Below are 15,260 nucleotides of genomic sequence, written 5' to 3' on the forward strand. Positions count from 1 at the left end.
CTTTCCAGCTCTAAGGGTCCAGGGATCTCTAGGAAAGAGTGGTCCTTCTACTCCAGCACATACCCTCACACCTATTCACACGCCTCACACACACATTCCCTCACACACATTCATATGCACACCCCCCACCCTCACCCTCACAGACACACAGCCTCACACATAGCACTGACTCAACAGAAAGGGGTGTGCTATCTTGCCTGTGGAAATGAGGAGGGCTCCCCAGAGCCCAGAACCTCAACCAGGGGCCCCACAGGGACTCCCCAGTGCAGGCTCATTCACCCCATTCCTTGGGACAGACCTTGGAAACCCCCCCCCCCCAACCCCCTCGAATCCAGGGAGAAGAAAATACAAGAATTTGTACACTCTCACCCCTGCCCTCCTGGTCCTTAGGGGTAAGTCCACAGGATGAGGACACAAGGACACACTGACCTTCATTCGGAGCCCAGGCTCATGTGAAGACAGAGGGCAGGGAAGGGAAACAGTCCCTTCTGTCTGGGAACCTGGGCAGTAGCTAAAGCCTGGGTGGGCAGAGGGATGCAGCTTTCACAGGGCACCCAGGCCTGATCTGGGGTGGGAGGGGCGGTGGCCTGGGATGAGAGGCCAGAATTTGGGGCAGGAAGGGAGCACCTTTCCTAGAGCAGGTGCCCAGTCACATCTGTACCAGCACCCAGAGACAGGGCAGTCTGGCTGCCAGCAGGAGGCAGTGGCCAGCAGTGTGACACCCTCGGGGCTGTAGAGCACGGCTTCCAAGGCTGGCTCCACCCCAACTAGCCATGTGACCTTGGGCCAGCCCCCCCACCCTTGCTCCTATCCATTTACAAGGTGAGGGGCTCAGACCTCTGAGGCCCACCCTGGCCATGAGAGCCTGAGCCAGCGAGCACAGGGAGAAAGAATGAAAGGGAAAGAGATGGCAGAATATCCCGGAGAAGGCAAGTGGGAGGGGCATTCTAGGAGATGGGCGTGTGGTCCGCAGGCTTAGCTGGGCACCCTGGAGGGCTGTCTGTGGTCCCAGGGGCAGGACAGCCAAGCTGAGACTTCCCCTCTCCTAACTGTACAGCACCTGGCCCTAGGGGTCTCCCCAAAACATCAAATCAGGGGCAACAGGGCTGAACAAACCCCAACACCATGAGGGCTGACCCTGGACTCCCTGTTTTAAGGCCACAAAATGCCTCAGCCACCCTGACCCAGAGGGCGAGACTGCCCCAGGGGGAGATGCACTGGATCCTGCCAGCCTGGTCTCCCCTGGGCTGGGGGTCTTGATGGGCCACCTACCAGCACAACAGTGCTGACACCCACAGGCACTCAAAGACACACACAGCACAAGTGACACTGATACAGAGGTGCTGAATCACAGGCACACACAGATGCACAAAGATACTCCTTCCTTGCAGACCCCATCTTCCCCCCCCACACACACACACACTGACTGGCACACTCTAAGTGCTCTCATCGCACACTGTTAATGCTAATACACAGTGACACCCACACTCCCTGCAGACCTGCCTGCACGCGCACGCACACACACACACACACACACACACACACATACCAGCCTCACCCATCCACACGTGAGGACCCAGGACCTCAGTGTCCCAAGGAGGAAGTACCTGGTGCTTTTCATCCCTGGATCTCCATACCCACCCCAGCAAGGGCACAAAGGAAGCACTTGGCAGGTGATAGGCCACTGGTTCCCACTCCCAGGTTCTTCTGGGGAGCTTTTAAACATTTCTGATGCCAGGCTGAACACCAACCAGTCCAATCAAATCAGAACCTCTGGGGGTAGGACCCAAGCATCATGGCTCTCTAAAATACCCTCAGGTGGTTCTCTTCTGCAGCCAGGGCTGGGAACCACCGATTAATATCATCCTTCCCGCTGGGCAAAGCCCGCTGTGGTTTCCATAACAGGCCCACTTGTGCTGGGCGTTGAGGTTGGGAGCGGGGGTGGGGGAGAAGGTTGGAAGGCTCAGAGGAGGAGCTCACAGTCTAGTCGGGGCAGCAGACCCTGCACAGATGGGACAATTAAGGAACAATACCCAGCCGGCGTGATGGAAGCGTGTTCTGGGAACCTGGAGCCACTCGTTTCGGACCGAGGCTTCGGCTGGGCCAAGAAGGCAGCCGGGCTGGTCAGGCGTCAGAAGGCCCTGCTCCAGGCCTGGCCCAGCCCCCTGCCAGCTGTGGGTGATGATGATCACACAGGCCTGTCCCCTGGTCCCCTGCCTGCCTCTTGGCATTGCAGTGCTGCCCCTTCTGGGCAACTGTCCCTGCAGAATGCTCCGGGTGAATCCCTGTGACAACCCCCACCAAAGGTGCTTGCATTTCAATAGGGTCATCTGTAAACTCTTTGTCATCCAGAGGGGACGAAAGGTAGAAATTCAGGCGGTGGCAGGCAGCTTGAGACTACAGACTAGGGCCGGAAGTGGTATATTCCACCAGCCCCCTACAAACACTCGTGTCCCTCCTGAAGGCGGACGTGCATGCCGACATCCACAGGCACTCACTGAGACAGGGTTTAGACCCGGCCTCACAGACAGATATGTGTAATTGCACATGCAGACTCATATTCGCACACACTGCTGCCCAGAGACGTCCCCACAGTGCTACACAGACACAGATCGGCCCACGCACGTGCACACATGTGCGTGCACACACAGCCACACGTACGCAAGCGTGAAGGCTCACCCTGGAAAGAGCTGGTCCTCATCTCTCCCATAGACGGCTGGTTGGGGTCTCACGGGTGATGTTGAGAAGGACTGGTCTAGATTCCACCCTGCCCATCTAGGTTCCTATCCCAGAACCCAAGGACAGGGAGCCCTTTCATGGATCAGGGCATGAGCTCGGCTCCCAGGCAACGTGGAGGCCAGCAACTGCCCCACCCTCTGCTGCTGCTCTACAAACCACCACACACACCCCCCACCCCTTCACTGACCCTGGGCAGGGAAGGGAACAGCCAACTAGACAGTGCTTTGCAGGGGCACCCCCTCTATGTATACCCTCCTATCCAGGGCACTCCTTCATGCCAAGTATATAAGAAATGAAGTTTCCACTCTATTCCCAAATGCCATGGGGGCACAAACTCACAAAAGCAGGCTTTCTCCTCTGTCCCTCTCAAAGTCAAGCCTCACCCCAGAAAACAGCCGGCCTCCACCCCTCCTGGCTCCTCGGAGATGCAGGTGGGTGCTGAATTCAGGCCAGCTGACTAGGGTGGGGACTGTGCTCTCAGGAATCCAGCTCCTCGTAGGGTGGGGGCGGGGGTTGGATGGGGTAGAAGGGAAGGTGTCAGTCTTCAGACTGCCCAGGCCCAGGACCCTGTGCTGGGTCCCTTCAAAGGGGCACATCGAGGTGAGATATGACGTCCAAGGAACAGGTCAAGGGATCAGGGTGACCTGGGATCTCCACCTTCCAGCTCTCGCCCTGTAAACAGAGGTGCGTGCAACAGGTGCCTGACCTCCCTCGCCATCACCTGCACGGGGACATTCACAGAGCTCACAAAGTACCCCCTGGCCTCCTTTGACCCAGGCCTCCCCCATCCCAGGGAGTCCCAGAGTCCAGCCAAGGGTGGGGCTCCTGAGTCTGCTCCTCTGCTGGCTCCCGTCTGGTAAAGCCACTGGGCCGGGGCTCAGCCTTGAGTTAGGAATGTGGGAAGGTCAGAAACACGCCACAGGTGCAGTTGGACAAGGCCTATGTGGCGCCGAGGTCTCTGGGGTGGTGGACGCCATTCGGGCGAGTCCCTTGTCTCCGCAGAAAAGAAGGTGCTGGCAGGTCGGATAGAAACTTGTGCTTTAATATATCTCTGTGTGTGTGAGTATGAGTGTGTGAGTGTGTGTGTGTGTCAAACGACTGTCTCCAGGGCCTCAGCGCCGGGCCTCTGTCCTTGTTCTCTGCTCATCCTCGCAGCCAATGCAGGCCCCCTCCCTGGTGGGCCGGCCCTGCCCCTGGGCACCCCGGCTGGCGGGGGTCAGTCTTTGGTACGATGCGGACACTTTGGTGTGCCGGGGGCCGGGTGGGGGGGCCACGCAGCTCTCATCATCTCTGCAACGCCAAGAGGAAGATGACCATGGGCCCCCAGAGCTGTGGGTGGGGCTGGCGGGGGGCTCCACTGCCTGGCATCACCACCACTGTGACAGGAGAGAAAAGGGAGACAGGCCAGGGCTCTGATCAGCTCAGCATGTCAGGGACTAGCAGGCTTCCCCCTCTCTCTGGGGGACCTAAAGTGAGACACTGCCCTCACTGTGCACAGACATACTTGTAAGCACAGACGTCTGGTGGTGTGGGGTGGGGGTTAACTTTGAGCCTGAGAGGGTCCAAATCCTGGCTCTGCAGCTCACTGGCCTCAGTGGGCCTCAGTTTCCCCATCTGTAAAATGAGTCTAATAGTAAGTGCTACCCCAGAGGGCTGTCATCAGGATTAAATGAGATCAGATACATGTAGGGCTTTGTACTTTGCCTGGTACATGGTCATCACTCAGCAAATTCCAGCTGTTGTAACTACAAACACCTGGCCCTGGGGGGTGGGGCACACGTTCACATCTGCACCCACACATACCTGGACGCAGACACAGGAGGCACTCGGGTACTGTAAATAACTCAGTAAGTTCACAGGAGGGCAGAGTTTAGTCTTCTCCTTGCCCTACATATGCCCCATAACCTGAGCCAACGTGGAGCCCAAGGTGGGTACCAAACACACCAACACCTGCTCAAATAGTCACTGACGCACACATCCCACCACCTAGTCACTCTGAACCACCATTCAGACACCAGCACCTTCTCCTGATACGGACAGGTGCCTACCTACACAGCTCCCCATAGATTCGGCTCCCCCATCCCTTCCCATCTGGCACCTTTGTTGGGATCCATCTGCTTCCGGGGACATTCTCCCTTCTTCAGCGTGACGTCATCTATGGCAATATCCCCCAGGTAGCCAGAGCCTCGAACACCCTCAAAAATAATCTGGGGCGGGGTCAGAGAGCAGGGATTAGGGGTGTTCTGCCAGGCAGAGCCCCCAATCCCTTCCCTTCAGTCCACTTGAAAGCCCCCCCTACCCTGCCTGAGTTTCTCCCCAGCTCCCCAGAAAGAGCATGAAGTCCTCCTAAGTGCTCCCTGGTCAGAGCAATGGCCCAAGGGCTGGGAGAACCTCGGGGGCCCCCACACCCGGTGACTCACCTGGAAGGGCCCACTGGGGTTGATGGGCACATGGGCTTGCTGCCATACATTGCCCTTATTGCCACTGAGGGACCAGGCGTGTGTGTCCAGGGCCCCTTTGTTCCGGGACCGCACCAGGAGGTTGAGGGAGCCTGTGGTGGGTATGAAGAGGGGGGGCAGTGAGGTCTGGACAAGGACACCCCTACCCTTCCACATTCCCCAAACCCTCCTCTCTGCCACTGCTCACAGCACCATCCCAGACTGGTTCACTGTCCCATTTTCCCGGGGGAGGGACCTCCACACAAGAAAGAGAAGACAGTAGCAGGGCTTCAATTCATCAGGACAACTTGCAAATTTTCGTTCATTTCTTCCCTTCCTTTTTTTTTTTTTTTTTTTAATGTATATTTATTTTTTAGAGAGAGAGAGACAGAGCGTGAGCAGGGGAGGGGCAGAGAGAGAGGGAGACACAGAATCCGAAGCAGGCTCCAGGCCAGCTCTGAGCTGTCAGCACAGAGCCCAACGCGGGGCTTGAACCCATGAACCGTGAGATCATGACCTGAGCCAAAAGTCAGTTGGACTTAACCAACTGAGCCACCCAGGTGCCCCTCTCCCCTTCCTTTCTAGTCAACTAATCCTCCCCCCACCCCGGCATACACACACACACACACACACACACACACACACACACACCCCTTCCTCCTCTCAACAGTGGAGTTATCCCAGGGCAGCAGGGCCTATGACTGAGCACAAAGCAGGATTCCCAAAGCACACAGGGCATACCCCTGGCAGGGCATGATACATGGGATGATTTCTGGAGGCATAGGGATGGACTTTAAAATTTTAAAATTTTCAATACTTATATGTATGTTTTAAGAAATGAATAAAGCCAGTCCTTCCAACTCACAGTTTCTCTAATACTGATGCTTAGGACAAAGCTAAGACAAGAGGAGTGAGTTTCTTTAAAGAGAGATGTTAGTATTTGTGCTACACAGCCATGGTAAGCACAGTGAAAGTACAATTTTGAGGGCATTAGACGGAGGGTGCTGAGGCCCATTGCCCACAGCCACAGAGGCCTGGAATTCTGGAGGTGCTGGGAGCCCTGGAAAAGAAGGAGGGAATCATGGCTTGGCTAAGAGCACCCAGGCGATGTCATGCCCCTTCCTGGCTCTTCCGGCCCAACTCAAGCCCCCAGTGATGTGAAAGACCTGGCTCAGAGGGAAGGGGAATCAATCTTAGACAGTGCCCGGTGGCTGGCATTTCCATGGCTCTGCCCACAGACAAAGGCACACCATCTGTGACACCAGATAGACAGACCCCCGGTGGGAGAGAGCCACCAAATGTTACCTGCCTGAGATGAAAGGAGTTGGCTTAGACTGAGGAGAGCCAGCGAGACACAAGGTCTGGGGACAGCTGGTGCCCAGAGCTGCCAGGTGGGGTAGCAGAGGAAGGAAGAGGAGGGAACTGGACAGCAAGAAACACCCCCTCCCAAGCAGCAGAGCTAGGCCTGGGTGGGGACCCTCACCGACAGATGGGGCCACGACAGGGCTTCAGCAAGCTTCCAGGGGGCCAGGAGGCAAGCCCCAATACTTTTCAGGCTCCTCACCAGCTCCAAAGGGGCCTTTCTCTCTTCCCTGTCCTGGAGCTCTTCCCCCTGTTCCTATCCCCCTCAATCTCCACCTTTTCTTCTTCCTCCACCACCCTGCCCCCAGGACACTAATGGGGGAACCCCTCCTTTTTACTACTTAAACAAAAATTGGGTTTCTGTCCTCTCCCCTGAGCACCCCCTCATCTCCAGCATCTCCCCTGCTCGGGGGGCTTCCGGACCGCCTTTCACAGGGATCAGCCAGGGCCCAAGACCTTCAGCCTCCCTTAATGGTGGGCCTGCTCACTTCATTCTTCCCTATCTTCCTTGCCTCCTGCAAAGCCAAAGTGGACTACGTGCTGGAGCCTAGATATACCCCAGCTTTCCAGCCTCTGGGCTCTTGCTCAGGCTTTTCCAGCTGCCTGAGACTCCCTCCCCTACCACATTCCCCTGGCCAAATCCTTCTTGCAATGTCCTCTCTTCCAAGAAGTCTTCCTAGGCTTGAGTTGGGAGCCCTCTATGTGTCCTGTGAACCCTGGGTCCTTCAACTGCAGCCCTCCAGGCCCAGACCACTCTCTGCTCTGTGGTGTGATAGTTATTGGGATTAACATCTCCTCCTCATTTGACTCTTTGAGGGAAAGTCTGCATCAAACTGGTATTGGTTCTCAATAATTAAATGCTGACTGAAGAACCTTTCATGACTATCCTCACAACTGAAAAAGGACTTCCATAGAGCCTCATGGTTAGAAGTTACTTTGGGTTCATGAATCTCAGACCTCCCTCTCATTCATTCATTCAACTAATGAAGCACCACTACGTGCCAAGGGCTGTTCTAGACACTAGATATACATCAGTGAATAAGACAAAGACCCCTGCCTGCCTGGAGCTTACATTCTATTGGTGATGGGCATGATAAAGATAACAATGCAGGGAAAGGAATAAAGAGGTATTTTAGTTGGGGCTTTCAGGGACCTCTCTGAGGAGGAGACCTTGAATGAGGGGAGGAGAAGAGTGTTCCAGTCCAGGGAACATCATGAGCAAAGTCCTCTAAGGCAAGAACCTGCCCTGAGTATTTAAAGGAAAGCAAGGAGCCCAGTGTGCTCAAGCTGAGTAGGAGCCAAGGGGGAGAGTGGCAGAAAATGAGGTCAGAGAAGGAGGCAGGGACCGGATCAGGTACTGGAGGCCTAGAAAGTATGGTGATGAAGAGGGCAGGGCAGGGCAGTAACATGACATGGGACAGGGGGCCCCTCCATGGCATCCCTACTGGAAAGTCCTCCTGTCCAGATCTGATGCTTACAGAGTCTTCCTCAGGAAGGCCAAATGAGGAGCCAAATGGAAACGACAGGCCTGGGCAGCGCAGGGCTGGTCACCCAACCCACCTACCCCACAGGAATCTTCCCACAAATTCCAGACCCAGCCACGAGTGCGTTGGTCTGGGTGGATGGTCTGGAGGCCCCAGTGGACGCAGAACCTTCCATCCTACCCCATCCTGGCTAATCAGTTCAGCGTGACCCACTACTTTAGCTGGGGAGACTTGTCCATAAAGAGCCATTAGGTCTACTCTTGCTTAAAGTCACTTCCTCTACTGTGAAACTTTCTGTGGTCTGATAAGGCATGATTCCCAAGATGTACAGTTCAGAGGGAGAAGCAAGACACAGAACAGTGTGTATAAAAGGGGGCAAAATCAAACACACATGTACTGGCTTCTGTAGGCATAAAGTGTTTCTGGAAACTTGCCCCCAAGTCTAAGTGCAGTGGTTGCCTGTGGGAAAGGGTTCTAGGCAGCAGGAGGACTGAGAGGAGCAGGGGGCTCTCATTATGTACCTTTTGTACCTTTGACCCATGCAAAATACATGGCCTGTCTCCTAAATAAGTGAACAAACAAATAATAAAAATTTTAAAGACTGTCATTTCCTCAGCAGAGTTTTCCATAACTCAGGCCCCACAGTCAGTCCCTGTTACCAGCTGTCTTGGCCCCTGTCTTGCTGTGGACATGTGTCACAGTGGCTGCTCAATCTTATCTGCTGCAATTAGCTGTTCAATGCCTGTCTCTCCCACTTGACTTCGGGTGCCCCGAGGATGGGAACTGGTCGGTCCTGTTCGTAGCAGCACCTGATGCCTGGCCCCAGAGCAGGAGCTCTGGAAGTGACGGCTGAATGATGAGTTCGTTGATTAATGTGACTCTCCTACCATCTCTTTCCAAGGGCAAATGTACACCCACACTTAAGAAGCAGGACTTCCCCTCATTGCTCACAAAACAGCACCCTCCCAATTCTGTGTTTAGGGCTTCGGGGAGGAAGACAACTCCGGTTGCTGTGTGATCTTGGGGAAAATGCTTAACCTCTCTGATTTATATGGTAACACCGCCCTCACCTGTTGGTTGTGAGAGATAATGAGACCACGGAGACAGAGCTCCCAGGAGGTCACCTGGCACCTGACAGGCACTCAATACATGCAACCTCTTACCTGTTTTCTCCGTCTCCTCCAAGACTTGCATGTTGTCCGGCTGGAGCCATTTTCTTTGCAGACTCAGGAAGCCTTCATCATCTCAAAACCTCAGACAAGCTGGCTCTGCCTTCCTCCCTTGCCCAGATTCTGCCCACACCCCCTCCAAGGATATGATTCAGCTAAGCTGGGAAGCCCAGGCCTCACATGGGCCAATACCCAGCCTCCTGTGGACTCCCTCTCTCCTCCCAGCCCCAGCAACGCTTGGGCAGACCACCTGGTGCTCCGACTCACCAATGTGCTTCCCGTACATGTGGTAGAAAAAGGAGACGCAGTAGAACTTAGCGCTGGCATTGTACAAGGGACTCACCAAACGGGCTCGGTCCCCCAGTTCCCGAGGCCTTGATGTCTCAATGAACATGTAGTAGCCTGTTGGGAAGGGGCAGATGCACCAGCAGCCTCCGCCTCACCCCACACAGGCCTCTTCCCCTCTGATTCCTTCACTGCCTTGACTTCATCTGACCCGCACGGCACCTTGTCCTCCCTGCCTCACAGCACAGCACCGGAGTCTGGGCCAGTTCTGAGCTCTACTGTACTCTCTGTTCTTCCGACTCCCCGTGAGGACAGAGTTGTGTCTCCCCCTCAAATTAGGGTTCCTTGAGGCAGGGTGCTGTCTCCCCTCAGACTGGGACTCCCTGAGGGCAGGGCTGTGTCTCCCCCCCCCACCCACTGGGTCTCCCTGAGGGCAGGGCTGTGTCTCCCCCTCAGACTATGGCTCCCTGAGGGCAGGGCTGTGTCTCCCCCTCAGACTATGGCTCCCTGAGGGAAGGGCTGTGTTCCCTGCCTCAGACTGGCCTCCCTGGCACTAGACCCCTCCCTGATGCTGTCCTTCATTCCTTGCAGCAGGCCATGTCCTCACCCTCAGGGGTACCGCTGATATCAGTGGGGGGACCGGTGTTGGGGGAGCGCTTGGGATTCTGGGTGAGGGCGTTCTGCCGTGTCCAGTCAAAGTTGTCTGTCAGGTCCTGGGTGTAGCCACAGATCTTCTCATCTTCAAAGTGGCAGGTGTTGTCTGCTTTGGGGTGAGGGTGGGGATGAGACAAAGAGGGTCAGGCTCCTTGGGTCCCCTGGTCCAGCTTTGCCCTCCCTGGCCACCCCAAGGCAGGTCCCGTGCATCCAAACGGTGGACCCAGGATCTCAGGGCTTGAGAAACCAGGCAACTGGGCCCCTGACAAATTTGTTCCCAGAACAGAACTTCTTAACCTTTGTGCACCACAGACCCTCTGTCATCTAGTAAAGGCTAAGGACTCCATCTCAGAATAATAATTTTAGATGCATAAAATGAAATACACAGGGTTACAAAGGAAATCAATTATGTTGAGATACAGCTGTCAAAATATTTAAAAAACAAATCTGTGTTGTAATAATAATAATAAGTGGGCTTCTTTATTATCTAATTAAATAACAAGATCTAGTGTTGGGTCTAATAACTGCTGTGATTTTGAAGTTCTAATGAATGTTAATGATATTTAGAAATAGCTGTAACAACTTTAAGGTGATGTGAAAGCACCAGGTTTGTACTGATGACAAAGTCACAGGTAGTGATGTTACTACTGCGGTTTGTCGCCTACGTTCATCACTGAAGGAGATGTTAAACTTCTGCTAGAAGTTAGGGAAAATGAAGAAGTAATTGTATGCCCTTCTATGTTCCAGGATCACGGACCCCCCTGAATTCTATCTATACACAGATCCTTTGTGGGGAGCAGCTTCCTGGGTCTCAGATTAAGTACCCCTGCCAGAGAGAACAGGGGATGTGGATTAGCCTGGTCTCTATTTTTCTTTTAAGGACTGTGAATGGTACTGGCTGAAGAGGAAAGGCCCTGAGTTCAAGACGTCTCCCACCCCTGACCCCCCTACCCCCGCCACACCACCTGTAAGCCCCAGAATAAATCCTGGATATACATGTCTCCAAGCCCAGCCCTGTTCCCCTTGGCTTCTCCTTCCAGCTGCTGGCCTCCACCCATTTTCTGAGTATCTCTCAGGGTCTTTTCCTCCCACCACGGGAGTTTTTGTGTCCCCAAAGGGAAGAAGAAGTGGGAGGGAGTTGTCTCACCTGACAGGTTGGGAGAGTTGATGGCTGAGAAACAAAGTAGGAAAACCAAGTCAGAACTGAGGTGTGGGACTGCACAGAGGGTGCCCAGGCTTGGCACCAGGGGACAGGGTTCCCGAAACCAGGACTGGGGTCCAGAGGGGTGACAGAGTAGAACACGACACAGTGGGGGGACCCAAGCTCTGGACCCATGTGGTGAGGTTGGAAGGGGTCCCCAGGGTATGGGATGGGCCCCCCCTTACCACCACCACCACCACCACCTACGCTCTGTGTAGTGAATGATGCGGGAGGCCATGTCACCAGCCCCGAAGGTGGTGTAGGGTGTGAGGCGGACCTCGTAGCTGTGGGGCACACGGAGGTCGGTCAGAATGTACTCCAGCAGCTGCCCCTTCTCCACGCGCCGCACTGGGATGGCCTTCACCATGGCGTTGTGCTGATTCAACTGTAGATACAGGGAGTTCCCAGATGCCCAGCGGGCCACACCCTCCACCAGAGCACCAGCCCAGGCCCTGGTGAGACTTGGAGGGTGGGGTGGGGGCAGTGTCAGGGAGCAGAAAGCATAAAGGACTAAGAACCCAGACCCTCAGTTTCCCCATCTGTGAGATAGGACAATCACTCCTTCTATGCCTGCCTCCTAGAGCTGTCTTAGTAAGCAATAGCAACACGTACCGAACAACAAAAGTGTGCTGGGCGCTATTCAGAGTAATTTGCCATTATTAACTCATTTACTCCTCAAAATAACACTTTTATGAGGTGGAACATTATAATTACTCCTATTTTACAGATGAAGAGACTGAGGCCAAACAGATGCAGTTTGCCCTAGCTCATACAGAGCTGGATTCTAGCCTAGGCAGTCTGCCCCAGAGCCACACTTTTACCCTCCACACCTAATGCCCCTTGGGCAGAACTACACCGAAGGAGAGTATACAAAACATCCGCATAGCTCTGGCCTTGCATTCTAGAGATCCTGTGGACGAGACTGACCCCACACCCCACCTTAAGCTCCTGACCCAAGAGCAGATTCTACATTTTGGGAACACAGCTGGTGGCTCTGCCCTTTTTCCTGTCTGAATCCAGCAGACCCAGCTCAATTCTCAAGCCTGTGCCCAGAGCAGGAGTCCAGAGGGGGCAGGTCCCTAGAGCCTCCCAGTTTCTGCTGCTGTGTCCAGAACACTTTCTAGGTCTGAAGAGTTGTCTATAAGGGGGTCAGGCCCTGCCTCCAACCCCTTCCCATGGCTTGATGGACATTCCCAGGGTCAGCTTGCACCCGGGCCCCTGTCCCCCTTGGCCCACCTGGCGGACACTGAGTCTGTAGTTGAGCAGGGGGTCGACAGCGTCAGGCTCCCTCTGGGTCCACTGCAGCACATAGGAGTAGTTCTTGGACAGCTTGTGGCTGCGGGTGGGGTTGGGGGTGTCGAAGTAAAACTCCGGGCTGTAGGCTTTGGCTGAGAGGATGGGGATGGGGGCGTGGGGCCGGGGAGGGTGGGGGATGGGGAGAGATACAGAGAGAGGGAGTGCCGGAAAGGGAGACAGAGGAAGATGGCGAGGAACAGAGAGAGGAGGGCATGGGGAGACAAAGAGAAAGGGAATATAGTGACAAGAGGAGACGGTGGGAGAGGAGGAGATTGGGAGAATGAGGTGCAGTCACAGGGAAGGTGGGAAATGGAGAAAAGGGAGATTGGGAATTCCAAGAGGTAGTATTGGTGAGAACAGAGAGGAAAGGCCAAGGAAAAGCCAGAGAAAAGAGAAATTTGGGAAGACACGGGGGAGGGATATTAGAGAGGACACAGGAAAGAGGATGGGGAAAAAGACACAAAGAAGGGTAAGGATATTGAGGTACAAGGAAGAGAAGAGAAAGGAGAAGGACAGAGAGAGACAAAAAGGTGGGGAGACAAGGAAAGTATGGGAGAACAGGGGAGAGGGGAAGGAGGTGGGAAATGTCACAGGGGCCTCTGGCTGGCAGGGCTGGGTGGGGTGGGGAAGGGCTGGGAAGTGACCCGTCCTGGCCCCTTGCTGTTGAGTGAGGAAATCCAAATGAGGACTAAAGGGGCACCCAGTCAGTAGGGTCTGTTGGGAGAGCTTGGGGTGCAGAAGGGCACAGGCACAACTGTGGCTCTCCTCCTGGGGTGCTGCCACCAGGTCTAGTGGTGGGGAACCAACTCTCCCTCATGAAGAGAGGGGGGGATCAGCAACTCCTTTGGCCACTATGCATTCCCCTCGGCCCTCACCTCAGCCCTTTGACTCACCCAGGCCCGCCTGCAGCCCCAAACAGCCCACCCGGGAGTGACTTGATGATGAGATGGGCTGAGAGGGATTTCTGGGTACCGAGGGGCCTGAATCTGTGGGGTGACAGCTCAGGAAATGTGTGCTGGCAGGACTAGAGCCACCCACGACGTTCCAGAGAGGCTGCTGAGGGTCGTCTTCTCTCCTCTAAGCTACAGCTCTGGCCCCTCATATTGGGCCTGCGGTCACGAAAAGAGGGAGTCCCCCACCCGCAGCTTCTGGGGCCACGGATTAAAGCGGAGGGGCTTGAAACGTGATGGCTGGGATGGGGCGGTGCCCAGGACTTGAGTGGGCGGGTTTAAACCTGGTGTGGGTGGGGCTGGAGCGTACCTGCTACCAAAAAAAAAAAGCAAGAAATGGAGAGCTGGGATTGGACGAGGCTAGAAGGGGTGAAGCCTATGCGTCAGGCAACTAGGGCCTAGGCGTGGTGTGGGCGGGTCTTTAGAGGGAAGGGCCCAAACTTGGAGCTCCAGGGGCTGGAGGGGAGAAGCCTAAACCCGGGGAAGGAGGGGTTTGAGACAGGCAGGGCTGTCCGAGGCCAAGGAACGGGGCTGAGCTAAAACGGGGGCGGGGGGAGGGGGGCTTAGGACACGTACAAGCGGACCTTGAGACGATCTACACCTGGAGTGGGCGTGGGAGAAGGGATCTAGCCTGTCTGGAGGGGATCTGGCTGTAAACGACATCATGGTTAGGTCCGGGCGGCATGGGCGGGGCCTAGACCCGGCATGGGCGGGTCTTGGGAAGGCAGGGGCCTGAACCCAGTACGAGCAACTGGAAAGGGGCGCGGCCCAGTCCGGGAGTGGGCGGGGGCTGGAGTTGGGGTGGAGCCTGGTCCCAGGTGGGCGCGGTTGGGTGGGGCGGGACCCACGGGACGCTCACCCGAGACCTGAAAGAGGCAGGTGGCCGAGCCCACGTCATTGGAGATGCTGCACTCGTAGCTGCCGCTGCTGTCGCGGGTGACGGCGTCGAGGCGCAGTTCGGAGTGGTCGGGAGCCTCGGCGGCGACGGGGACAGCCGGCGGCGGAGGCAGCAGCTGCCCTTTGAAGCGCCACACAGCCGAGGCGATACGCTGGGGGCTGCCTCGGAGCAGCGAGCAGCGCAGCAGCACGGGCCGGCCCAGCGCCTGGCGCACATCCTGGGAGCTGGGCTCCACCTCCGGCGGGACTGGGGGTGGGGGCGGCGGGGGCGGCGGTCAGCGGGGCCGAGTGGGGTTTGAGGAGCGGCCCCATTGAAAGCGACGCACTCGACCCTGCTCCCGCACCCCGCAGCCTGGAAGGATCTCAGAGCGGATACACGCTCGCAACATAACACAATGGCCACGCTCAGAACTCCCTGACCTGCAGATACCCACCCCCCTCCCGGCCATTTCCTCCAGCCGTGCTTCCCAGACTGGGCCTTTAGTCTTGCCTCAAAGGGTCCCCTCACCCCACCGTGTAGCGAAAAAGCAGCATAACGTCGGGGTTTAGAGCATGATCCCCGGAGCTAGTTGCCTTAGGTTCAAATCTCAGCCCTGCCTCTAACTAGCTAGTGAGGCGTTAGGCAAGTTATTTATCCTGGGACTCGGTTTCTCTATTTGTAAAAATAAGGGAATGATAGAGTCTATTTATAGGGCTGTGGAGGGTTAAATAAGTTCATGCATTAAAATGCTCTTAGAGTAGTGCTTGGCACAAGGTGAGTTAACTCTCATCGTTATAGTCTCAGA

The 15,260-nt window shown here is 55.6% G+C and overlaps 1 protein-coding gene across 2 annotated transcripts in view; it reads right to left on the minus strand.

The window, feature by feature from the left end:
• Positions 1-3,222: 3,222 nt before the first annotated feature.
• The window catches only part of MDGA1 (MAM domain containing glycosylphosphatidylinositol anchor 1), a 57,126-nt gene continuing 45,088 nt past the window's right edge, over positions 3,223-15,260 (minus strand). Inside the window, exons 9-17 of one of the 2 annotated variants that reach the window (XM_042938618.1) lie at positions 14,438-14,722; positions 12,569-12,720; positions 11,540-11,717; positions 11,279-11,302; positions 10,085-10,237; positions 9,460-9,594; positions 5,160-5,290; positions 4,838-4,946; positions 3,223-4,115 (exon numbers count right to left, since the gene is read on the minus strand). In XM_042938618.1, coding sequence (XP_042794552.1) covers positions 4,024-4,115; positions 4,838-4,946; positions 5,160-5,290; positions 9,460-9,594; positions 10,085-10,237; positions 11,279-11,302; positions 11,540-11,717; positions 12,569-12,720; positions 14,438-14,722 — 1,259 coding nt within the window. In that variant the 3' untranslated portion in view covers positions 3,223-4,023. Of the gene's footprint in view, positions 4,116-4,837; positions 4,947-5,159; positions 5,291-9,459; positions 9,595-10,084; positions 10,241-11,278; positions 11,303-11,539; positions 11,718-12,568; positions 12,721-14,437; positions 14,723-15,260 lie in introns of both variants that reach the window. The other variant, XM_042938619.1, reaches the window with a different exon arrangement.

Source organism: Panthera leo, chromosome B2 (assembly GCF_018350215.1).
Source record: "Panthera leo isolate Ple1 chromosome B2, P.leo_Ple1_pat1.1, whole genome shotgun sequence".
NCBI classification, from domain to species: Eukaryota; Metazoa; Chordata; class Mammalia; order Carnivora; family Felidae; genus Panthera; species Panthera leo.